Source organism: Staurois parvus, unplaced genomic scaffold (assembly GCF_062004578.1).
Source record: "Staurois parvus isolate SC_StPar_1 unplaced genomic scaffold, SC_StPar_1.0 ptg002227l, whole genome shotgun sequence".
Classification (NCBI taxonomy): domain Eukaryota; kingdom Metazoa; phylum Chordata; class Amphibia; order Anura; family Ranidae; genus Staurois; species Staurois parvus.
The window spans coordinates 199,104-226,634 of NW_028320023.1; the positions used below are offsets into that span (position 1 = coordinate 199,104).

General features: G+C 46.0%; 2 protein-coding genes across 2 annotated transcripts; both read right to left on the minus strand.

Annotated features, from left to right (window-relative positions):
- Positions 1-523: 523 nt before the first annotated feature.
- LOC149431513 (golgin subfamily A member 7B-like) lies at positions 524-24,184 on the minus strand. Its single transcript, XM_089665517.1, has 4 exons — positions 24,176-24,184; positions 20,401-20,553; positions 4,481-4,582; positions 524-1,637 (listed from the first exon to the last, which is right to left on the minus strand). Exons 1-4 carry the CDS (start codon positions 24,182-24,184, stop codon positions 1,527-1,529), a joined length of 375 nt encoding a protein of 124 aa, XP_089521643.1. The 3' UTR covers positions 524-1,526.
- On the minus strand, positions 23,210-26,820 carry LOC149431514 (uncharacterized). Its single transcript, XM_089665516.1, is given in 2 exon segments — positions 23,210-25,702; positions 25,705-26,820. Coding segments are annotated over 2 exon segments (2,568 nt in total). The 5' UTR covers positions 26,762-26,820; the 3' UTR covers positions 23,210-24,191.
- Positions 26,821-27,531: the final 711 nt, after the last annotated feature.

Sequence of the window (27,531 nt, forward strand, 5' to 3'; positions counted from 1 at the left end):
GGTAACCCAATGGAATGGGGGTGCAGAATCATTGCAATGGTGGGCTTTTCCTTTACCCGTAGTTCAGCGTTAGGTTTTCAATGGCATCCGGAGATCACAACGTTATGTAAAACCACCAGAGATACAAATGTACAAGTCATGGGAAGGAAGAATGCAGGAAACCCCCCCCAAAACATTACTACATGATCATCCATGAACAATTCTCAGCACAATGGAAAATACCTCATTAATCTCCATTATTACACCAACGTCCAATGGTAAAAGGGCTCTGCTCCAAGTCATTGTCGTCCAATGAGATATTTACAATCGTCTACACATTTATTCAATTTAAGGCAACAGAATAAGATGAGGTTTCGGGTCAGGAAGTTGAACTTGAGAGTTTTCTCCAACTTGCGTTGTTCAGAAATCTCCGTCAATGGAAGCATTCCTAATAGGTTGAATTATTTTTTTTTTTTTGTTATAAATACAGGAAACATCTAGTAATTAGTCTGTGGTTACAGATTCCATTGTGGAAACATGCAGGTATCATCCAAATGGTTTTTAAACTCAGTGATATATATATATATTTCCTAAAATAGATTTCATTTTCCACGATACGTTCCTTAGATCAGGCAGAAGATTGATATGTATCCCAGTTACAGCTACAAAGTAACGTTTGGAGATGATGCGTCATTTCATACGCAGCAGCTAGAATTGCTTAATCTGAAAAATAAATAGAAACTAGAATATATAAACCTATGTGATTGCACGTTCCATGGCGGGTGGAACGGTGGAAGCCTTCATTAAAAGGTGCGTCTGTTTGTTTTGCTCGATTTGTTCAGGTTCTTGTCAAGGAAGTCGATGGAAACCTTGTGAAGTTGTGACGGGAGTGACTTTGGGTGGGGGGGCCCATGGAACACAGCCCCCTTTGGAGAGGTGGGGAGACCCCTTTCTCAGCTCCCCATATCCATATTATGTGTAAGTCACCCTGTGCCTGTTAGGGGTACAGGGTGGAATGTCCTGATATTGTGTAGACAGGTATAGGTGGGGTGTGGGGGTTGTTCATTGTTTACTGCCACGAAGTCCCATTGTTCTATTGTGTCTTGCTTGGGAGAAAACTATTATGGGATGTATGTGTTTATGTGTATTGGCTTGGTGGGGGGTGTTTCCGGCAGCCCTTCCCCCTGATGGGACTGTCTGTTAGGATGTGTCTCTTGTTACTAAATGTATTGCCCCGCCCTGTGTATATATCTTGTGTCTGTTAAAATAAAGCAGTCTATTTCCTGTTTTAATACAAGCCTGGTGCTGTCTCGTCTTGTATGGTCAGCAGTGGTGGCCATGGATCTGTGTTCGGACAGGGAAGCGGGAATCTAACGGAAATACCCTAGTGCAGTTGGGGTCCGGTTCCGTTACAGATGCTCCACGTCGTGTCCGGCTACAAGGAGTCCTATCTACAGTTAGAACCTGGTGCTCTGATATCGCAGTCTTCGAATTTCAGAAAGGCCATCATCTCGGCAGTACAGGTCCCCGCAGGGACTCTCTGCCAGTCATCGGGCACGACTGGCTACTCCGCCGCCGCCGGCGCTGCTGGTGCTGCTGGAGCTCCCACTGCTGCTGCTGCCGCTACTGCATCGATCTTCATAGATGGAGATCTCGATCTTTAATAGAAGGGATCAAGGAAGACACTTGTGTGATTGGTCACTCCTACCTCCATCCAGGGCCTCTGGATTTTATACACACACAGCAATACTTACCTACCTTCTCCAAGAATGAATACAACAGGGGTCCTCATTAGTAGGGACACAATGGAAAGGTATCAATGCAACATTTGGTATCCATTCGGAATGGACAATGGCGGAAAATAACCAGAGTGGTCTGCAAGACAGCAAAAAAATTGGAATGTTGACTTATGCAGGCCATACATGGTTCGAATTCCGCGTATTGGGCATTGTACAGAATTACTATCATAATATATTGTTGACGGCTAAAAGATAGGATTTCCTGGAAAATGTAACTTTTTTAAAATTTAATGGCCACCCCTATTGCCTTTGTGCAGTGTCACGGAGCTGGTTCCCCCCCCCCCCATCCTCCAGGCTTGCTGCCTACCTGAACTGCCTGTGCTGTGTGCCCGGACTTACCCATTGCCTGCCAGTCTGCCCCTCTGCTGTGTGCCCCAACTTACCCATTGCCTGCCATCTTGCCCTCTGCTGTGTGCCCCGACTTACCCATTGCCTGCCAGCTTGCCCTCTGCTGTGTGCCCCGACTTACCCATTGCCTGCCAGTCTGCCCCGCTGCAGTGTGCCCCGACTTACCCATTGCCTGCCAGCTTGCCCTCTGCTGTGTGCCCCGACTTACCCATTGCCTGCCAGCTTGCCCTCTGCTGTGTGCCCGGACTTACCCATCGCCTGCCAGTCTGCCCTCTGCTGTGTGCCTTGACTTACCCATTGCCTGCCTGAACTGCCCTCTGCTGTGTGCCCGGACTTACCCATCGCCTGCCAGTCTGCCCTCTGCTGTGTGCCCAGACTTACCCATCGCCTGCCAGTCTGCCCTCTGCTGTGTGCCCAGACTTACCCATTGCCTGCCTGAACTGCCCTCTGCTGTGCGCCCGGACTTACCCATCGCCTGCCTGAACTGCCCTGTGCTGTGCGCCCGGACTTACCCATCGCCTGCCTGAACTGCCCTCTGCTGTGCGCCCGGACTTACCCATCGCCTGCCTGAACTGCCCTCTGCTGTGGTTCCTGTGTGGACTGCAACCCTCCGTGTCCAGCTCCCTGCATCCAGTAAGTGGACTAACCCCGTGCTGCCCAAAAGACTGAGCCCAATTCTCCCCAGGAACCTGAAGTCCCACGAAACTGCCACGCCCCTGTCTTACTGAACACTGTGGACTACCAGCTCCCTGTTGTTCCATATTGCCTTCCAAAGAAAGTTACTGTGTTGCTGTGTCTGGTGTGGATCTGTAGATTAACGGATCTATTGTCTGTACCCCAATAAACACCGGCATGTCGGGTTCCGTGCAATCTGTCTCCGTGTGCTCTCTCCCTGCGCTCTCGGTTCGCGTGACATGCAGTATTACAGCTGCATCATTAAAGCATTTATAAAGTTTTTTTTTTTTTCTTAACTAAAATAGCAAACTGTCATACTTACCTGCTCTGTGCAATACTATTGGTTCTGGGGTTCTTCTGGGGTCCCGCACCGGTAATATTGGCTACTCCTCTTCCCTGTGCGCCACCATAGGAATCCGCTTCCTACAGAGGGCGCACCTGCTGGCTTGCTCCCAAGCTGGGCTGTGTGCACCCATAGACACGCACAGAGTGGCTTGGCCCCACCCCCTGTTTTCTCCTCACGGGATTTGATTGACAGCAGCAGGAGCCATCTACTGTCTCTGAGCCCATGAGAGGGGAGAGAGAGCGCTGCTGCAGATGGGCACAGCGCTGGATCAATACAGGACTACAGGGTAAGTATTTTGGGGGAGAGGGGGACAACCTGTGGAAGGTTTTTTTACCATAATGCAGGTAACACACTAAGATACTAAAGAACCTTTTGGCATTAGAACCAATCAGGATAGCAGCCAGTGGAAAGTGTACAGTTGCAAGAAAAAGTATGTGAACCCCTTGGGATTACGTGGAGTTTTGCATGAATTGGGCATAAAATGTGCTCTGAACGTCATCTAAGTCACAACAATAGAAGAACACAGTCTGCTGAACATAATACTACACAAACATTAGATGTTGCCATGGTTTCATTGCACTTAACATGTAAACATTCACAGTGCAGGGAGGAAAAAGTATGTGAGGCCCTAGCTTAATGACTTCTCCCTGAGCTAATTGGAGCCAGGAGTGAGCCAACCTTGACTCCAATCAGTGTGATGATATTGGATGTGTTGCTGACACCTGTTTTGGGTTTACTGGTTTCAAGAAGCACTGTATGATGTGAACCATGCCTCGCAGAAAAGAGCTCTCAGAAGACCTACCATCAAGAATTGTTGACTTGCATGAAGCTGGAAAGGGTTACAAAGGTATCTCCAAAAGCCTTGATGTTCCTGTGTCCACGGTAAGACAGACTGTCTACAAATGGAGAAAGTTTAGCACTGTTGCTACTCTCCCTAGGCGTGGTCGTCCTGTAAAAATGACTCCAGATCGTTGTGCAGGTCTGATCTGCAACTACAGGAAACGTTTGGTTGAGGTTATTGCTGCCAAAGGAGGGTCAACCAGTTATTAAGTCCAAAGGTTCACATACTTTTTCCTCCCTGCACTGTGAATGTTTACATGTTATGTGCAATTAAACCATGGCAACGTCTAATGTTTGTGTAGTATTATGTTCAGCAGACTGTGTTCTTCTATTGTTGTGACTTAGATGACGTTCAGAGCACATTTTATGCCCAATTCATGCAAAACTCCACGTAATCCCAAGGGGTTCACATACTTTTTCTTGCAACTGTAAAACAACGAACACTTACCCGACCCGATGCAAAAAAAAAAAAAAATTGTTACAAAAAGGATACGACACGCAATCCTCGTTCTACGGGATCAGTGATTAGGAGACCTCGGGGAGCGTAGATCTTCTCATTTTGCTCTTGGATGTATTTTGAGATTTTCTTCAAAACCTTCAACACAGAAATAGAGGCTGGATGAGAATAGGAATACGCTGAAATTCTGAATTATCGGGGAACCGTGGAAGATCCGGGCGGCCAGCCGGAAGTTCTGGGAATATTAATACCAGTCAATGCCGTACCAATAATAATCATACTAAATATATTATATACAATATAGAGATTACATGTGATTCATGGATTCTAATATAGACAGTTGTGTTGAAAATACTAGCCGTCAGACATCACTAACCGGATCAATCACTGGTTTTGGTAGAAATGATACATCTACATGGCAAATAATTTCCTAGCAGGTGTAGTAGAGTCATAGAAATCCAACAGACCCAACAGTCATGACATGCATGCTGCTGATTCTGTGTCATTGAATCACTCATTGAAAGGGGCGTGTTCACAATAATAGCCGTGTGGAGTTCTATTAGTGAGGTCATTCATTCTTTGACAAACAGGTGGCAATTATTGCCCTTATTTAAGGAAGGAAGGCAGCAAATGTTGGACATGCTGGTTACAGTGCATTTCTCTCTGAAATTCTGAGGAAAATGGGTCGTTCCAGACATTGTTCAGAAGAACAGCGTACCTTGATTAAAAAGTTGATTGGAGGGGAAAACATATAAAGAAGTGCAGAAAATGATCGGCTGCTCAGCTAAAATGATCACAAATGCTATAAAATGGCAACCAAAACCTGAAAGACGTGGAAGAAAGCGAAAAACTACCATTGGAATGGATAGAAGAATAGCCAACATGGCGCGGACTCAGCCAACAATCAGCTCCAGGAAGATGAAAGAAGGTGTGACGTTCCCTGTGAGGACTCAGCCAACAATCAGCTCCAGGAAGATGAAAGAAGGTGTGACGTTCCCTGTGAGGACTGTTACAATTAGAAGACGCCGATGTGAAGCCAAGCTATCTGCAAGAAGTCCCCGCAAAGTCCCACTGTTGGGAAAAAGATGTGTGCTGAAGAGGTTACAATCTGCCAAAGAGCACATTGACCGGCCTAAAGAGAAATGGGGCAACATTTTGTGGACTGATGAAAGTAAGATTGTTCTTTTTGGGTCTAGTGGGCGGAGACAGTTTGTCAGACGACCCCCAAACACTGAATTCAGGCCACAGTACACTGTGAAGACCGTGAAGCATGGTGGTGCAAGCATCATGATATGGGGATGTTTCTCATACTACGGTGTTGGGCCTATTTATTACATACCAGGGATCATGGATCAGTTTGAATCCATCAGAATACTTGAAGAGGTCATGCTGCCTTATGCTGAAGAGGAAATGCCCTTGAAATGGGTGTTCCAACAAGACAACGACCCCAAACACACCAGTAAACGGGCAACATCTTGGTTCCAGACCAACAAGATGGACGTTATGGAGTGACCAGCCCAATCCCCGGATCTTCATCCAATAGAAAACTTGTGGGGTGACATCAAAAATGCCGTTTCTGAGGCCAAACCAAGAAATAGAGAAGAACTGTGGAATGTGGTCCAATCATCCTGGGCTGGAAAACCTGATCACAGGGGCCAGAAGTTGGGGGACTCCATGCAACACAGATGTACAGCAGTTCTCAGAAACAGTGCGACTACAACCAAATATTCATGAAGTCATTCAAAGGAAAGCAAAATCTTCAAACATTTCTCAGTTTATATAGTGAATGTTTGAGTTTGTAAAGAAGAATACAAACACTGAGATTTTTTTGAACCGTCTAATATTCACTTTTCTTCCATTTTTTTAGAGGAACAACACAAATTTGATGTATTTTTCTTCATGTTGTGATTTAGAATAGAATGTGTCGTGTTCCCAATGCATTTGTGTGGATGGAAATAAAAGCTATTAGAAGGATTTGCAGCTTTAGTCACTTTTTTCATCACACGGCTATTATATTGAACACGCCCCTTTCAATGAGTGATTCAATGACACAGAATCAGCAGCATGCATGTCATGACTGTCGGGTCTGTTGGATTTCTATGACTCTACTACACCTGCTAGGAAATTATTTGCCATGTAGAAATATCATTTCTATCAAAAACAGAGATTGATCCGGTTAGTGATGTCTGACTGCTAGTATTTTGAACACAACTGTATATATACATACATACACACGCTATATTGCCAGACGTATTGTCCCCACCCCTCCCAATCATTGGATTCAGGTGTTCCAATCCCCTTCATATCATGTGATTCAGGTGTTCCAATCCCCTCCATATCATGTGATTCAGGTGTTCCAATCCCCTCCATATCATGTGATTCAGGTGTTCCAATCCCCTCCAAATCATGTGATTCAGGTGTTCCAATCCCCTCCATATCATGTGATTCAGGTGTTCCAATCCCCTCCATAATATGTGATTCAGGTGTTCCAACCCCCTCCATTTATTTTTGTTTTATTTTTCAGGTATTTATATAGCGCCGTCAATTTACGCAGCCCTTCACACATACAGTCATGGCCGAAATTGTTGGCACCCTTGATATTTCTCCAGGAAATCATGTATTTCTCACGAAACGTATTGCATTAACACATGTTTTGCTATACACATGTTTATTCCCTTTGTGTGTATTGGGACAAAACAAAAAAAGGGAGGAAAGAAAGCAAATTCGACATAATGTCACACAAACCTCCAAAAATGGGCTGGACAAAAGTATTGGCACCCTTTCACAACTGCGGATAAATAAGAATGTTACAAGCATGTGATGCTCCTGTAAACTCACCTGGGGCAAGTAACAGGTGTGGGCAATATAGAAATCACACCTGAAAGCAGATAAAAAGGAGAGACGTTCACTTAACCTTTGCATTGTGTGTCTGTCTGTGCCACACTAAGCATGGACAACAGAAAGAGGAGACGAGAACTGTCTGAGGACCTGAGAACCAAAATTGTGGCAAAATATCAACAATCTCAAGGTTACAAGTCCATCTCCAGAGAACTAGATTTGCCTTTGTCCACAGTGCGCAACATTATCAAGAAGTTTGCAACCCATGGCACTGTAGCTAATCTCCCTGGTCGTGGACGGATGAGGAAAATTGATGAAAGATTGCAACGCAGAATAGTCCGGATGGTGGATAAGCAGCCCCAAACATGTTCCAAAGACATTCAAGCTGTCCTGCAGGCTCAGGGAGCATCAGTGTCAGCGCGAACTATCCGTCGACATTTAAATGAAATGAAACGCTATGGCAGGAGACCCAGGAGGACCCCACTGCTGACACAGAGACATAAAAAAGCAAGACTACAGTTTGCCAAAATGTACTTGAGTAAGCCAAAAGCCTTCTGGGAAAACGTCTTGTGGACAGATGAGACCAAGATAGAGCTTTTCGGTAAAGCACATCATTCTACTGTTTACCGAAAACGGAATGAGGCCTACAAAGAACAAAACACAGTACCTACGGTAAAATATGGTGGAGGTTCAATGATGTTTTGGGGTTGTTTTGCTGCCTCTGGCACTGGGTGCCTTGACTGTGTGCAAGGCATCATGAAATCTGAGGATTACCAAAGGATTTTGGGTCGCACTGTAGGGCCCAGTGTCAGAAAGCTGGGTTTGCGTCCAAGATCCTGGGTCTTCCAGCAGGACAATGACCCCAAACATACGTCAAAAAGCACTCAGAAATGGATGGCAAAGAAGCGCTGGAGAGTTCTGAAGTGGCCAGCAATGAGCCCAGATCTAAATCCCATTGAACACCTGTGGAGAGATCTTAAAATTGCTGTTGGGAAAAGGTGTCCTTCCAATAAGAGAGACCTGGAGCTGTTTGCAAAGGAAGAGTGGTCCAAAATTCCGGGTGAGAGGTGTCAGAAGCTTATTGATGGTTATAGGAAGCGACTGATTTCAGTTATGTTTTCCAAAGGGTGTGCAACCAAATATTAAGTTAAGGGTGCCAATACTTTTGTCCAGCCCATTTTTGGGGTTTTGTGTGACATTATGTCATATTTGCTTTTCTGCCTCTGTTTTATATTTGTTCCAATACATACAAAGGGAATAAACATGTGTATAGCAAAACATGTGTTAATGCAATACCTTTTTTGTGTGAAATACTTGATTTTCAGGAAAAATATCAAGGGTGCCAACAATTTCGGCCATGACTGTATATATTGTACATTCACATCAGTCCCTAACCCTCAAGGGGTGTACAATCTAAGGTCCCTAACTTACATTTATACATACACATATTTGGGCCAATTTATAAAGGATCCAATGAACTTACCAGCATGTGTTTGGAGTGTGGGAGGAAACCGAAGTCCCTGTGGGAAACCCACGCAGGCACAGGGAGAACATGCAAACTCCAGTCAGGTGGTGCCGTGGCTGGGATTCGAACCAACGACCCGAGTACTGCCAGGCGGAAGTGCTAACCATTTAGCCACTGTGCTGCTCCATGGACACAGGTGTATACAATCAAGCCCCTAGACATGCAGACTGCTTCTACAAACATTGGTGAAAGAATGGGTCGCTCTCAGGAGCTCAGTGACTCCAAGCGTGGTCCCGTGATAGGTGGCCACCTGGGCAATAAATCCATCCGTGACATTTCCTGGCTACTAAATATTCCACGCTCAACTGTTAGTGGGATTATAACAAAGTGGAAGCCACTGGGAACAACAGCCACTCAGCCACCAAGTGGTAGGCCACGTCACATGACAGGGCGGGGTCAGCGCATGCTGAAGTGCACAGTGCGCAGAAGTCACCAACTGTCTGCAGAGTCAATAGCTAAAGACCTCCAAACTTGGTGTGGCCTTCAGATGAGCCCAACAACAGTGCGTAGAGAGCTTCATGGAATGGGTTTCCATGGCCGAGCAGCTGCATCCAAGCCTTCCATCACCAAGTGCAATGCAAAGCGTCGGATGCCGTGGTGTAAAGCACACCGCCACTGGACTCTAGAGCAGTGGAGACGTGTTCTCTGGAGGGACCAATCACACTTCTCTGTCTGTCAATCCGATGGACCTGTCTGGGTTTGGTGGTGGCCAGGAGAACTGTACTTGCGTGACTGCATTGTGCCAAATGTAAAGTTTGATGGAGGGGAGATTATGGTGTGGGGGTGTTTTTCAGGGGTTGGGCTTGGCCCCCTAGTTCCAGTGAAGGGAATGAAGTCACACAGAGTACCAACCTTCATAAGTCAGTGTGCCAAAAGACATCGTCCTGTGTACATTGGGAGCTGTCCAACTGGTGCTATTCTGACCACATGTGTTACCACGTCTGCTATTTCATCATGGACAGCAAGTTGGAACAAAGAGCAAACGTGAAATTCTGCATGAAACGGGGTAAATCTGCCACAGAGACATCTGGCACGATTCAGCAAGTTTACGGCGATGCTGAAATGAGTAATTCAAGGTGTTTTGAGCGGCACGCGCACTTCAAGAGCAGAACATCGCTGGAAGACAACGAGAGATCAGGAAGACCTTCAACGAGCTCAACCCCCAAAAATGTGGAAACCATTCGGCAACTTGTGCATGATGATGGTCAGAGAACAATCCACCATATTGCTGCCATTGTCGGTGTGTCATATGGGACAGTCCAGGCAATCCTCACATGTGATTTGAACATTCACCATGTTGCTGTCAAGTTCGTCCCCAGGCTGCTGACCCAGGAACAGAAAGAACACCATGTCAAAGTCTGCCAAGAACTCCATCAGCATGCCATGGATGATCCATCCTTCATGTTGAGGATCATTACCGGTGGTGAAACTTGTGTGTTTGAGAATTTCACATTTGCTCTTTGTTCTAACTTGCTGTCCATGATGAAATGGCAGACATGGTAACGCACGTGGTCAGAATAGCACCAGTTGCACAGCTCCCGATGTACACAGGGCTATGTCTATTGGCGTGGTCAGAATAGCACCGGTTGCACAGCTCCCAATGTACACAGGGCTATGTCTATTGGTGTGGTCAGAATAGCACCGGTTGCACAGCTCCCGATGTACACAGGGCAATGTCTATTGGTGTGGTCAGAATGGCACCAGTTACACAGCTCCCGATGTACACAGGGAGATGTCTATTGGCGTGGCCAGAATAGCACCAGTTACACAGCTCTCCATGTACACAGGACGATGTCTATTGGTCTATTGGCATGGCCAGAATAGCACCAGTTGCACAGCTCCCGATGTACACAGGGCAATGTCTATTGGCGTGGTCAGAATGGCACCAGTTCCACAGCTCCCGATGTACACAGGGCAATGTCTATTGGTGTGGTCAGAATGGCACCAGTTCCACAGCTCCCGATGTACACAGGGCAATGTCTATTGGCGTGGTCAGAATAGCACCAGTTACACAGCTCTCCATGTACACAGGACGATGTCTATTGGCATGGCCAGAATAGCACCAGTTGCACAGCTCCCGATGTACACAGGGAGATGTCTATTGGTCTGGTCAGAATAGCACCAGTTACACAGCTCCCGATGTACACAAGGCAATGTCTATTGGTGTGGTCAGAATGGCACCAGTTACACAGCTCCCGATGTACACAGGACGATGTCTATTGGCGTGGTCAGAATAACACCAAATACACAGCTCCCGATGTACACAGGGAGATGTCCTTTTGGAGTAGTCAGAATGGCACCAGTAGCTCCCGATGTACACAGGACGATGTCTATTGGCATGGTCAGAACCACACCAGTTACACATCTCCCGATGTACACAGGGCTATGTCTATTGGCGTGGTCAGAATAGCACCATTTGCACAGCTCCCGATGTACACAGGGCAATGTCTATTGGCGTAGTCAGAATAGCACCAGTTGCACAGCTCCCGATGTACACAGGGCAATGTCTATTGGCGTAGTCAGAATAGCACCAGTTGCACAGCTCCCGATGTACACAGGACGATGTCTATTGGCGTAGTCAGAATAGCACCAGTTGCACAGCTCCCGATGTACACAGGGCGATGTCTATTGGTGTGGTCAGAATGGCACTAGTAGCTCCTGATGTACACAGGACGATGTCTATTGGTGTGGTCAGAACCACACCAGTTACACAGCTCCTGATGTACACAGGGCGATGTCTTTTGGCACATTGACTTATGAAGGTCGGTGCTCCCCTTGACTGTGCGTGTAGCCTTGTGTTCCCATTTGCTGGCATGTTACAAAACTCTCAAAACCTTTTGACCACCTCGTATATGAAGTAGGTAACTTGGGTGTTCATTGCCATAAAAAAATATTTAAACTCTTGCAGGTCTTGCGTCATGAAAAGATAGGTATATTCTGTTAGTAGCAACCCCGGCCCTGGTGGAGCCAACCCAAGTGTTTCCAGGTTACCTTTACCACTTTAGTGAATACCGGGCTATGCAGTCCAGAGGGGGCTATGCATCACAAGAGTGACAACCATATATACAACTCACGATACATGAGTGTTGTGGTCACTGGGAAGAATGCTGCTTACACTTCTGGTCAGTGGGAAGAATTACCCCCCTTATAGATAACTAAAAAGATCAATGATGTTGGTGGGAACTTTTCTGAGAGACAGGAACCCCTAGCAACCTCTGGAGGAACCCTAGAGTTCAATGGAACCCTTGATGAGAAACCCTGAACTAGACACAACATGAAAAATACACGTTTGGAAGATGTTCTATCTGCTGAAGGAAGTCCTGGTTAGCACCCTTGTAGGCCTGCCTGAAAATGGTGCCTCTATTGTGTGGACCAGCAGCCACCCATTGAGTCCACTTATTGGATGGAGAGCACTTCCAACCATTGTTCAGATTCTATGTAACATTTATCAGCAAAACAGACCGCCGGGAAGTTCCTGGAGAGGAATCCACCTTCTTACCGGCTCCTCGCTTTTGTCTCCAGGATCTGGGAACCAGACCAGACTCTCGAGAACTTTACACCATAAGGGGCTATTCTGGGCCATTCTATTAGGGGGCTTTGTGCAGCTCAGTGTTGAGACTTACACACTTGAAGGACACACACTGAGCCAATTAAAGGAAAAAACACACACATATGGATACAAAAAGGTCTAAGAACAGAAGAGGTTTTACAGTTCAAAATGGAGACAACAAACAAAAGGTTTAGAAGGGTTTTGAGGATGGATGGAAAGGTATGGACTTCGTAGAGATTAGGAGGACACCCAACCGCCCTATGAGCTAGGCCTGGATCACAACAATGAAGTTTGCATTTTGTCCATTTTGCAGCGCTGTTTGAGGTGCGCTTTGCGTTTTCTTCATTTTTTTTTTAGGCCAACTTGTTGCTGGGCTTAAAAAAAAGTCCCCGAACCTTTCCAAAAAATGCAACAGCTTAAAAAAGCAGAGCTGAACGTGTCCCATAATAAACCATGTTAAATGGACTGTAAAAATGCAAAAAGGTAATATAAAAACCGCATTGGTGTGAACCAGGCCTTATAGAATGATCAGTGAGAAAGGTGGGGTGGAGGGGCTGATATGTACTGGGGGGCACGTTGGGACAGCAGAGGACTTGTAATAGAAGGTGGGGTGGAGGGGCTGATATGTACTGGGGGGAACACTGGGACGGGAGAGGACTTGTAATAGAAGGTGGGGTGGAGGGGCTGATATGTACTGGGGGGCACGTTGGGACGGGAGAGGACTTGTAATAGAAGGTGGGGTGGAGGGGCTGATATGTATTGGGGGGCACGTTGGGACAGCAGAGGACTTGTAATGGAAGGTGGGGTGGAGGGGCTGATATGTACTGGGGGGGCACGTTGGGACGGGAGAGGTCTTGTAATAGAAGGTGGGGTGGAGGGGCTGATATGTACTGGGGGGGCACGTTGGGACGGGAGAGGACTTGTAATAGAAGGTGGGGTGGAGGGGCTGATATGTACTGGGGGGCACGTTGGGACGGGAGAGGACTTGTAATAGAAGGTGGGGTGGAGGGGCTGATATGTATTGGGGGGCACGTTGGGACGGGAGAGGACTTGTAATAGAAGGTGGGGTGGAGGGGCTGATATGTACTGGGGGGCACGTTGGGACAGCAGAGGACTTGTAATGGAAGGTGGGGTGGAGGGGCTGATATGTACTGGGGGGAACACTGGGACGGGAGAGAACTTGTAATAGAAGGTGGGGTGGAGGGGCTGATATGTACTGGGGGGCACGTTGGGACGGGAGAGGACTTGTAATAGAAGGTGGGGTGGAGGGACTGATATGTACTGGGGGGGCACGTTGGGACGGGAGAGGACTTGTAATAGAAGGTGGGGTGGAGGGGCTGATATGTACTGGGGGGCACGTTGGGACGGGAGAGGACTTGTAATAGAAGGTGGGGTGGAGGGGCTGATATGTACTGGGGGGAATACTGGGACGGGAGAGGACTTGTAATAGAAGGTGGGGTGGTGGGGGGAACACTGGGACAGGAGAGGACTTGTAATAGAAGGTGGGGTGGTGGGGCTGATATGTACGGGGGGGGGAATGTTGGGATGGGAGAGGACTTGTAATAGAAGGTGGGGTGGAGGGGCTGATATGTACTGGGGGGCAGATATGTACCGGTGGGCACATTGGGACAGGAGAGGACTTGTAGCAGAAGGTGGGGTGGAGGGGCTGATATGTACTGGGGGGGGCACAAGAGGACTTATAATAGAAGGTGGGGTTGAGGAGCTGATATGTACGGGGGGGGGACATTGGGACGGGAGAGGACTTGTAATAGAAGGTGGGGTTGAGGAGCTGATATGTATGGGGGGGCACATTGGGACGGGAGAGGACTTGTAATAGAAGGTGGGGTGGAGGGGCTGATATGTACTGGGGGGGCACATTGGGACGGGAGAGGACTTGTAATAGAAGGTGGGGTTGAGGAGCTGATATGTATGGGGGGGCACATTGGGACGGGAGAGGACTTGTAATAGAAGGTGGGGTGGAGGGGCTGATATGTACGGGGGGGCACATTGGGACGGGAGAGGACTTGTAATAGAAGGTGGGGTGGAGGGGCTGATATGTACTGGGGGGCACGTTGGGACGGGAGAGGACTTGTAATAGAAGGTGGGGTGGAGGGGCTGATATGTATTGGGGGGCACGTTGGGACGGGAGAGGACTTGTAATAGAAGGTGGGGTGGAGGGGCTGATATGTACTGGGGGGGCACGTTGGGACGGGAGAGGTCTTGTAATAGAAGGTGGGGTGGAGGGGCTGATATGTACTGGGGGGCACGTTGGGACGGGAGAGGACTTGTAATAGAAGGTGGGGTGGAGGGGCTGATATGTACTGGGGGGCACATTGGGATGGGAGAGGACTTGTAATAGAAGGTGGGGTGGTGGGGGGAACACTGGGACAGGAGAGGACTTGTAATAGAAGGTGGGGTGGTGGGGCTGATATGTACGGGGGGGGGGAATGTTGGGATGGGAGAGGACTTGTAATAGAAGGTGGGGTGGAGGGGCTGATATGTACTGGGGGGCACAAGAGGACTTGTAATAGAAGGTGGGGTTGAGGAGCTGATATGTACGGGGGGGAAATTGGGACGGGAGAGGACTTGTAATAGAAGGTGGGGTGGAGGGGCTGATATGTACTGGGGGGGCACATTGGGACGGGAGAGGACTTGTAATAGAAGGTGGGGTTGAGGAGCTGATATGTACGGGGGGGCACATTGGGACGGGAGAGGACTTGTAATAGAAGGTGGGGTGGAGGGGCTGATATGTACTGGGGGGCAGATATGTACTGGGGGGGCACACTGGGACGGGAGAGGACTTGTAATAGAAGGTGGGGTGGAGGGGCTATGTACTGGGGGGCACGTTGGGACGGGAGAGGACTTGTAATAGAAGGTGGGGTGGAGGGGCTGATATGTATTGGGGGGCACGTTGGGACAGCAGAGGACTTGTAATGGAAGGTGGGGTGGAGGGGCTGATATGTACTGGGAGGCACGTTGGGACAGCAGAGGACTTGTAATGGAAGGTGGGGTGGAGGGGCTGATATGTACTGGGGGGGCACGTTGGGACGGGAGAGGTCTTGTAATAGAAGGTGGGGTGGAGGGGCTGATATGTACTGGGGGGCACGTTGGGACGGGAGAGGACTTGTAATAGAAGGTGGGGTGGAGGGGCTGATATGTACTGGGGGGCACACTGGGACGGGAGAGGACTTGTAATAGAAGGTGGGGTGGAGGGGCTGATATGTACTGGGGGGGCATTTATTCATCAATGAAGAAGAAAAAGTAGAGGTCTGGAAAGAGAAAGAATAAGTAATATTTGGCAGCATTGCTACGCCTGCACAGATGTACCGTCAAGGTAGAGTTTTGTCTTTTGTATACATTTCTTTGTATCCGTAAATGTGCACAAAACTCTACAATAAAAACTATTGAATAAGAAGAATGGTACGGTTATCCTAATCTACGCCTACAACCCGAAATACTATTTTATAAGCTCAGCGAATATGAAAACAAGATAATAAAAAGGAATCAGAGAATACAAGAAAGGAAACCATCATAAAAAGTGGGAAGAGGAAGGAGGAAAACGACAAAAAAGCACAAAAAAAAAGAAGAAAACCAAAAGAACAAATGACAGAGACTGGAGAATCTAAGCCGTGGTGTCAAACTGCAGCCCTCACCGAACTACAAATCCCATGAGGTGTTGCAGGGCTGATAGTCTCCCAAAGGCTGAGGCATGATGGGACTTGTAGTTTCTCCGCAGCTGGAGAGCCGCGGTTTGACACCTGTCATCTAAGGCCTTGTTCACACGGGGTGTAGGAATCTATTCCCCGTGTGGGGGCTGCATGAGAATGCACAGGTGCTCCATGCAGGCAGTCCCATTGCTGTCAATTGGGATGCAGCGGCCGCACGGGCATGGCCGCTGCTCCCGATGTGACATCAGCATGGGTGCATGGCCCCAAATGGACACAGACGGACTTGCAGTTATCAATCACAAAGGCGATGTTCAGCGCACTCAGAGTCCATGGAGGATTCCGGCAGCCAATACAGAGCTACAGACAGTGAGCTGGAGGAAGAGGCTGCAGGAGCCTGGCATTGCACCAGCCAGCCACTGATTGTGAGTGCAATGCTTTGCAGGATCCAGTGGGAAAAAAAATTATTTATATATATATTTGCACATTTTGCTTTTATTTTTTTTCTCTTAAAGGTGTACTTATCCTTTAACCTGTTACTGCCCACATATCGCATGTAATGATGTGGTACATAGGTGGGCTTTAATGCCCACGCCCTGCACATATGCATCACTGGGTGTTCCCACCCCCAAGCTGTCAAGGACAACTCTCGTTCCCCACTAACAATCAGTAGCTGACAGGACCAGCCCCTGACCATGTGACCACTGGAACAGCCAATCACAGCGGTCATATGACTGCCCATTTAAGTTGGGAGAGGTCAATAATAACCAGCTCTTCTGAAGAGCTACAGCCTCCAGCAGAATCTTTTGGCATCTGACACTTCTGGGTGCCAAAAGCCTTCAATCTGTACCCAGGGGCGAATTTACTGCGAGGCAAACAAGGCGTTTGCCTTGGGCGGCCTCTTTCAGGGGGGTGGTGCGGCCCCCTGGAAGAAGGGACACTGGTTGTACTGCACGCCCTGAGCCTTCAGCCACCGGTTCCTGTGCGGTGACCAGGAGCGGGTGGCGGTGTGTCTGAGGAGGCTGCAAGGGACACTAGGGCTGGGCAGCAGGTGGAAGAGCAGAGCGGAGTGAGGGGAGCCGAGGGAGTGGCGTTGAGACTCCGGGAGGGGAGTCGGGTGAGTGATATAGGTAGCACTGATGGAGCAGAGGGCTGTCGGTGGGAATGAAGACATCTAAAAATGGTTTCATTTCGGAGAGCTGTGATGGCAAGTCTCTCTCTTGGGTGGGGGGGGGGGGCATTTTGTGTGTTGCCTATGCCGACAAGGATTGAAATCCTGCAGTGCCCGCAAGGTTCCTCAAGAAAGCACATGTCCAGGCCCGTCTGAAGTCTGCCACTGAACATCTGAATGATGCAGAGGAGGACTGGTGGGAAGTGTTGTGGTCAGATGAGACCAAAATCCAGCTCTTTGGCATCAACTCAACTTGCCGTGTTTGGAGGAGGAGGAGGAATGCTGCCTATGACCCCAAGAACACCATCCCAATTGTGAAACATGGTGGTGGAAACATTCTGCTTTGGGGGTGTTTTTCTGCTAAGGGGACAGGACAACTGCACCGCATCAAAGGGACGATGGACGGGGCAATGTACCATCAAATTTGGGTGAGAACCTTCTTCCCTCAGCCAGGGCATTGAAAATGGGTGGTGGATGGGTGTTCCAGCATGACAATGACCCAAAACACACGGCCAAGGCAACAAAGGAGCGGCTCAAGAAGAAGCACATTAAGGTCCTGGAGTGGCCTAGCCAGTCTCCAGACCTTCATCCGATTGAAAATCTGTGGAGGGAGCTGAAAGTTTGAGTTGCCAAACATCAGTCACCAAACCTTAATGACTTGGAGAGGATCTGCCAAGAGGAGTGGGCCAAAATCCCTCCTGAGATGTGTGCGAACCTGGGGGCCAACTCCAGAAAACGTCTGACCTCTGTGCCAACAAGGGATTTGCCACCAAGTACCAAGTCATGTTTTGTGAAGGGGATCAAATCCTTCTTTCCCTCATGAACATGCAGATCAGTCATCATTCGTTAGACGCATTTCTGCTGAATTTGTTGTTGTATTCTGTCTCTCAGTGTTACACCGAACATTCCATTGTTAGACCGATCATTTCTGTGTGAGGGGCGAACATTCCATTGTTAGACCGATCATTTCTGTGTGAGGGGCGAACATTCCATTGTTAGACCGATCATTTCTGTGTGAGGGGCGAACATTCAACATCAGCAGGGGAGCAAATACGCATTTCCTCCACTGTAGATGGGGACTCGAGGAAGCTTGGAATTAGCAGGTTATCACTGAAGGCAAGAATAAAAGGAGTGATGTGATTGGGTACAGCTGACCAACTCGATTCATGTGACTCTAATAAAAGGCTCCATCAACCAATGTATTTTACTAGGTTCCATCGGCTGGAGGTACGTATCTATAGAAAAGCTCCGGATCCCTCCCTACTACATCATGTATCCTCTCTCGGTATCAGCTCGGGTTGAAGTGGGAACAGAATCTGCTGGGAAATTAATTTCCAGCTTACAAAGGTTGAGTTTGCTTTGGCCCGATGCCCAGATGGACGGTGTGATATAAAGAGACCGTGCAATTAGCTGAGCTTGCTGAGTGCCGGCGTGTTGAGACAACCTTTCCCAAGTGTTTGAAGGAAGGATTAAATCTGCTCACCAAGAAATAGCCGGATAATAATGTGAAATGCCGGCCCTGACGTGCGACTCCATCCCGCCCTCCACAGTTTAGCTATGTCTATGATGGACCGAGTTCAAAGCTGTAGCGTGGCGCTGAGACTCGGCGGCTCTGCGAAATTCAAATCCTTTCTTGCCCTTTGGTAACATAATGTAAGCAGAATTCCTACCAATTCTCCCTGTGGGACACACGGGGCAAAGTGGAAGGTCCCACCCCAGGCTAAGGACTGTTCCTGCTCTCGGGCATCAATATGGACCACACATGAGACCATCATTGATTCATCAGGACATTGTTCATCCGACTTTACATTCTTATTATAATAAAAAGGACGGCAGAATTTACGTTTACTAGAGGTGTACTTACCCTTTAAAGATGGACAACTAAGAGACATCTAAAGGCTTCTGTATACCAAGCAAAACAAGTCTGAAATCCAGTTCCTATGTGATGTACAAGCCTTATGACTGAGCTAAATCCTCCTTCGTGTTTCACACGCTCCCCCTCACAGACACTGCAGCTCATGGTGGGAGGATTTCAGTAACCCCTTTACTATTTCTGCAATTCCCAACCATCTCCTGTACTATGCCTGCAGTCCCCAACCACCTTCAGTACCTTTTCTGCAGTCCCCAACCATCTCCTGTACCATGCCTGTAGTCCCCAACCATCTCCTGTACTATTCCTGCAGTCCCCAACCATCTCCTGTACCATTCCTGTAGTCCCCAACCATCTCCTGTACTATGTCTGTAGTCCCCAACCATCTCCTGTACTATGTCTGCAGTCCCCAACCACCTTCAGTACCTTTTCTGCAGTCCCCAACCATCTCCTGTACCATGCCTGCAGTACCCAACCATCTCCTGTACCATGCCCGCAGTTCCCAACCATCTCCTGTACCATGCCCGCAGTTCCCAACCATCTCCTGTACCATTCCTGCAGTCCCCAACCATCTCCTGTACCATGTCTGCAATCCCCAACCATCTCATGTACCAAGCCTGCAGTTGGGCAGCATGAGGTGTGCCCAAGTGCTGGTTGACAAGTTACAGGCGTGTCAGTTAGCAATGACAATGCCAATAGCCAAGAACCCTGCAACATCTCCTCCCAGTGTAGTACAAGCATGCACAGGGTGACAACACTGCTCTGAATTTGGGAGCATTGCAGCATCGTTGTCACCTCATCACAGGAAGCAGCATTGGGTGGACTTATCTGGTCAGCCCCCAACCTTCTATCCAGGAGCTTTTATTTGGAGTCGTATAGATACTGTTGCTACATTGTTTAAGCCCTGATGAAGGGGGATTTTTTGAGCCCCTGAAACATGTTGGTTGTCTTTCATTTTTTTGTATTGTCATCTGTAATATCAGTAGAAGACATTTCACTCCGAGACAATCATTTGGCAATCTTTGTGGCTTACCTAAGCAATTAAAGCTAGACAAGGGTGCTAACTCTTCCCAAAAATTCACCTTGCTAATACACCATGCTTTTGAACATGGGGGAGCCCCCGGGGGAGCCCCCCCCACAGTCTGGTCCCAGGATGTTGTGTAGATGAGGGAGGGAAAGAGGATATTAATACCATCACAGGCCCAACACAGAGCTAACAAGGGGATTGAAGCAGAGAAGAATAGAACGGCGGGTGGAGGGTTGTCCTTCCGGAGGACTCGTCCTACATGGGTGCAATGACCGGATCTCTTCAACAATGATGACATAATCCAGTTTACCTTCTCATAGTGTGTCTCCATGCACAGGAAGATGAAATACGCTGTAGCACAAGCCAGGCATCCCTCTAGATAAGAGCTGCCTCCGATCTTCTCCGCCTCTATGTAGTACATATTCAGAGTCTTCACTGTCTCCTCAAACAGTTGCTTCTCAATCTGGTGAAAACATAAAGAACAAATACAAAACTGACATGAACAACCGATACTGTGATATTTTATTATTCCACATCATTGTTCAGACAGACTGCTGAAAAGACTGCAGGCATGGTACGGGAGATGGTTGGGGGCTGCAGGCATGGTACAGGAGATGGTTGGGGACTGCAGGCATGGTACAGGAGATGGTTGGGGACTGCAGGCATGGTACAGGAGATGGTTGGGGGCTGCAGGCATGGTACAGGAGATGGTTGGGGGCTACAGGCATGGTACAAGAGATGGTTGGAGGCTACAGGCATGGTACGGGAGATGGTTGGGGACTGCAGGTATGGTACAGAAGATGGTTGGGGGCTACAGGCATGGTACAGAAGATGGTTGGGGGCTACAGGCATGGTACAGGAGATGGTTGGGGACTGCAGGCATGGTACAAGAGATGGTTGGGGAAAGCAGGTATGGTACAGGAGATGGTTGGGGACTGCAGGCATGGTACAGGAGATGAATGGAGACTGCAGGCATGATACAGGAGATGGTTGGAGGCTACAGGCATGGTACAGAAGATGGTTGGGGGCTACAGGCATGGTACAGGAGATGGTTGGGGACTGCAGGCATGGTATAGGAGATGGTTGGAGACTGCAGGCATTGTATAGGAGATGGTTGGGGACTGCAGGAATGGTACAGGAGATGGTTGGGGACTGCAGGAATGGTACAGGAGATGGTTGGGGAAAGCAGGTATGGTACAGGAGATGGTTGGGGACTGCAGGAATGGTACAGGAGATGGTTGGGGACTGCAGGAATGGTACAGGAGATGGTTGGGGACTGCAGGAATGGTACAGGAGATGGTTGGGGACTGCAGGCATGGTACAGGAGATGGTTGTGGACTGCAGGTATGGTACAGGAGATGGTTGGGGGCTGCAGGCATGGTACAGGAGATAGTTGGGGGCTACAGGCATTGTACAGGAGATGGTTGGGGGCTACAGGCATGGTACAAGAGATGGTTGGGGACTGCAGGTATGGTACAGGAGATGGTTGGAGACTGCAGGCATGATACAGGAGATGGTTGGGGGCTACAGGCATGGTACGGGAGATGGTTGGGGGCTACAGGCATGGTACGGGAGATGGTTGGGGATTGCAGACATGGTACAGGAGATGGTTGGAGACTGCAGGTATGGTACAAGAGATGGTTGGAGACTGCAGACATGGTACAGGAGATGGTTGGAGACTGCAGGCATGGTACAGGAGATGGTTGGGGATTGCAGGCATAGTACAGGAGAATGTTAAGGACTGCGGGCCTAGTAGAGGAGATGTTTGGGAACTGTAGGCATGAAAATTGAGATGGTTGTAAATCGCAGACATGGTACAGGTGATGGTTGGGGACTGCAGGAATGGTAAAGGAGATGTTCGTGGACTGCAGGAATGGTTTAAGAGATGGTTAGAGACTGCAGTCATGGTAAAGGAGATTGTTAAGGACTGTAAGCATGGGACAGGAGATGGCTAGGGACTGCGGGCATAATACAGTTGATGTTTGGGAGCTGTAGGCATTGTACAGGAGGTGGCTGGATGTTCATGAGGGAAATAAGTATTCGGATTAAGGTCTGGAGACCGGCTAGGCCACTCCAGGACCTTAATGTGCTTCTTCTTGAGCCGCTCCTTTGTTGCCTTGGCCGTGTGTTTTGGGTTATTGTCATGCTGGAACACCCATCCACCACCCATTTTCAATGCCCTGGCTGAGGGAAGAAGGTTCTCGCCCAAGATTTGAGGGTACATTGCCCCGTCCATCGTCCCTTTGATGCGGTGCAGTTGTCCTGTCCCCTTAGCAGAAAAACACCCCCAAAGCAGAATGTTTCCACCACCATGTTTCACAGTTGGGATGGTGTTCTTGGGGTCATAGGCGGCATTCCTCCTCCTCCAAACACGGCGAGTTGAGTTGATGCCAAAGAGCTGGATTTTGGTCTCATCTGACCACAACACTTCCCACCAGTCCTCCTCTGCATCATTCAGATGTTCAGTGGCAGACCTCAGACGGGCTGGACATGTGCTTTCTTGAGCAGAGGGACCTTGCGGGCACTGCAGGATTTCAGTCCTTGTCGGCGTAGTGTGTTACCAATTGTTTTCTTGGTGACTGTGGTCCCAGCTGCCTGGAGATCATTGACAAGATCCTCACGTGTAGTTCTGGGATGATTCCTCACTGTTCTCATGATCATTGACACCCCACGAGGTGAGATCTTGCATGGTGCACCAGACCTAGGGAGACTGACACTTGTTTTGTGTTTCTTCCATTTGTGAATGATTGCACCAACTGTTGTCACCTTCTCACCAAGCTGCTTGGCCATAGTTTGGTAGCCCAGTCCAGCCTTGTGTAGGTCTACCATCTTGTCCCTGACATCCTTGGACAGCTCTTTGGTCTTTGCCATGGTGGAGAGTTTGGAATCTGATGGTTTGATTGCTCCTGTGGACAGGTGTCTTTTATACAGGTAACACAATGAGATTAGCAGCACTTCCTTTAAGAGACTGCTTCTAATCTCAGCTTGTTACCTGTATGAGAGACACCTGGGAGCCAGAAATCCTGCTGAATGATAGGGGATCTGTTAAATATCGTGACACTTATATTATTTAAGTGTCTGTCTTTAGGCGTTTGAGGCAAATTGTTCTAGTGCCAGGCTGACTTAAAACAGTGTGACTTTATTTAATGCACACTTGGCATCAAAAATGAATACAAAAGATAAAATAAAATACAGAGTAAAATATAACAAAAGTTGTATATTATGGAAAAAGAAATAAGCTTTGGAGAAATGTCTAATCTCTTGTCTGTTCTATGACAAGTGTTTCAGTCTCGGCAAGGAAGACAACAGGTGTATCAAGGCTTTGCAGGCCTTACCAGGAGACAAATATGTCAGTGCGTGTCAGCTGTATAATGTCTTGATGTATGAGTGTGAGTGAGTGTATGTGACTCTCTATCTCTAAGGCACATGTTATATATATTTTACCAGACCAACCCACTAAACAGTTATTTCCTAATTCAGTGTGAGCTAAATAAGTAAAACCCTTATTTGTGCTTCTTCTAAACATATACTCTTAGTGTCCATATATGTAAACCTTCTAAACTATACTTAGTATGATGTTATTTGAAAACCTCTTAGAAGACAGAAATATATGATACTGTCATCTGATATAATGGCTTCACATATCTTTAGAAAGGATAATGGTCACATAAATGCATAGATATAACCAACAATAATTGATACTAAACTTATCACACACTATTCCTAACTAATAAATTGATTATATGAAATAATTATCCAACTAACTATATTATGGATTAGACATGATTTTCTTTATAAAAGACATATCCTTTCTTTGTTCTACTGCATACCAATATCTTTTTACATTCCAATTGCTATTCTTAAAACTAAGCTTATGACCTGCTGACCTCTTAGACATGAATATACCATGGTTCATCTTTAACACCTGTTTTCTAAAGCTTCATTCACACGTGAAGTTAAAATTACTTCTAAATGACTTTTGCTGTCATTATGAAAGATATGAGACGTCTGTTTTAAGCTACATAATTTCTACAATATTCCCCCTAAATATAATTTATCATATAATATTATATATACATTCATACTTCATTCATGGCCCAACTATACGCGCTCTGAATCAGTTGTTCCAGATGCACCATTTTCTATAACCAGGTCAGTTAGGTCAGAGGTAACCTTCCTTCTAATAATACCTGACAGGATTTTTTCACCTTCTTTCATTTGTTTCTTAATCAATTTGTAAAATCGTTTCATTCTAATCATAATACAGATTTGAAATAAAATACATAAAATCATAATAATAAATATAATAATTAATGGGTGTAATAATATATTTCCAACAGCTGCTGTTACTGAAGTTTTTCCCCACATTGATACAGTATTTTTAAATTTTGACCACCATGAACGACCTGAAAATTCAGACCAATCATGTTCTATCTCTAGTAGATTTCCTTGTTCATGCTTAAATATTATTTCTGCTTTCTGAAGTTCTTCAGACAAAGCAATTAATAATCCCTTATCCTTTTGTATGATCTCTGCCCATTCCTTCCATGGAAACTCATCTACTTGAGATATATTATATTGTATAGGTAGAACACTCACATTTTTCGTAAGTATATTAGTTAAATTTACTCTAATTTCATTTAAACTAATTCCTGTAAGATCTCCTTCTATACAATACAAGCCTCGACTCAGGATATCTGTATGTGTGCAGGATAGGAAGAAAGCTTTCACTGTTTCAGTGTCTGTCATGACTTGAAAACAGACTTTCCTCTTTCCTACAACAGTGACTAGGTCAAGTGAAGTTTTTACTTTTTCTATTCTTGCTGTACATAATGAATGATTATGAAAACAAGAGTGAAAAATACTTTTGTCCTGATTAGGCAAACATATTACTTTTGATTGAAAATGTAAACAAGAAGATAAATCTAATTGTTCTGGTTCAGATGTATTAGTATCCAAAGCAAAATCTACAAATTGTAATTGATAATATAACAACTGGGTATTACTAACTGGCAATCCTAAGACTGTAACTGGAACTAACATTTGTTCTTTCCCAGCAATGGGAATCATTGAGGTACCATAGCATTCATGTTGATTACATCCTACCCATTTATTTACCCATAAATCTGTATGATTTTTTGCAAATACATATTCATTAGGTAAACTTTGCAAAAGACTTAGAGGAGTTATTCCACTTTGGAATGCTTGTGCAATTATTTTAAAATTGGTAGAATACTCTGTCTGTATTTCTAGACATGTTCTGGCTATGTGGGAATGTTGTTCTCTGTCCATTAAATTCAAAGTAACATCTTGTAAGTGGACTACAGCTGGGCCTATAACCGTAGCTGTCTTCATTAACATATTTTCTAATATTTGATTTACATTTCTTTGAACTTTAATACTTTTACTACCCACTAAGCCCGCTGTTTCCAGATCAGACTGTAATGTATTAATATCCATACTATTGGTAATACTTCCAATAGTACCAATTCCACCTAAAATTCCTTCTATGATACCTCGTTTATTCCTATTGTTATTTTTATTATTAGCTCCAAACCATTTATCCATACCCAATTCCATATTAATTAAGTATTCTTGACATTGAGGATACTAGTTTTCCATTCAGAAACATTAAATTTCCAAAGTATAATCACAAAATGTCCTTCTCTTAAGAGATGTCTGGGTTGGAAATGATTAATTTGAAATGGACTAGAAGGAATAAATTTTTCATCAATACACTTAATGTTCCTAGGAGATGAAATTATAACATTTGCAGTATCACATTTCATTGGATTATTTTCTAATGATATGCAACATTCATATATGCCTCTGTCATTAAGATTTGGACTACTGTGTTGATAAATAAAGTTATTGTTAGTCCAATCTACATTTCCAAGATTACTCTTACGAATTATATTAGTAGAGCTATGGAAAAGACTGCCCAAAAATTCACCATTTCTTTTCCAAGTTAATAGGGAATTTTGAGGTAAATATATTTGTGTAGTACATATCAAATTTAAATCATCCTTTCCTTCAATAATTTTAACAGCTTGAGGGGATACTTTTATATCTGGAATAATCAAGTCTACAATTGAAATAGTTACTCTCACTTTAACGTGAGCTGAACCTCTTGTTATTTGAAAATCCCATACTCTAATTACATCTCCTTCTTCATCTCCTGTAATCTTTAAGTGTTCAGGATCCATAAACTGTAAATAATATTGGGTCAAAAACCAAATATCTGTTTTGGATCCTCCTACAGAAGAAGAACCTACTCTATCTCCAGTTACATCGCCAGTCCAAATTGTAGACTCATTTCCTTTTAAAACTATGGACCAGAAGCCCATCTCAGTTAAATTACATTCATATGTACCAGTTTTATTATTATGTACATATGATCCTTGCATTTTTGTAAACTTTGTTTTAGATTCTATTCTAGCTTGTATTTCAATAGAGTTACTATGAAGAAAATAAAACTGCATACAACAAGTAGCTCCATGACCTATACAAGCAAGTCCATACAAGTCTACGGCTGTGTCAATGTCACTGTATCTTGGAAAATGTCTCTTGTTTCTGGATAAAGGCAATTCTCTTTTATGCAGGGTCTCAGACTTGTTCTTCTCTGCTGGGCTGGAAAAAGTCATATAAGTTTTTAGGAATAAAAATGTCATTAATGAGAAAAGGAGTCCTGTGATGACGAATTTTCTCCTTTTAATGTTCTTTCTTTCTTTCCACTTTTCTGATGTTGTCAGTATTTCTTTTTGGAGTTTGATGTTCCTCCATATTTGATTATCAGATGTAATTTCTGCAAAAGAAATGCAGTATCATTATCTTGGCATAAACAGCTTGCATTGATCAGTGTGAACCCATATTTTTTGTTGTCTCCGTGCATTTTTAACAGAATTGAGAGGTCTTTGGACTTGTCCACCTTTCTCAAATTTTGAGGAGTGTGGAGGGATCATTTTCTGCATGTGAGTAGCTGCATGTGGCAAAATGGCATTTAGATGGTCTTGCAACATCTGTAACCATTTGGTTTTCTCAATTGCTTCTTTCTGCGGAGTTGACAAAAAACACGGATCATGTGGAAAAACAAGCGGCATTTTTCTACCTGTCATCAGTTCAAATGGACTGTATTGTGTAGATGAAGATGTTGTACTTCTGATACTCATCAGAACAAAAGGCACGGCATCTACCCATGTATGTCCTTTGTCTAACAACATTTTAGCAATTCTGGATTTGATAGTCCTGTTCATTCTTTCCACAATACCTGCAGATTGCGGATGGTATGGAACATGAAATCTTTGCTGGATTCCCAAAATTTTACACATTGCCTGCATTACTTTACCTGTGAAATGAGTTCCTCGATCTGAACTGATATCAATTGGGATCCCCCAAGTAGGAAAAACATGATTAATTAACATTCTTGCAGTTGTTAGTGCAT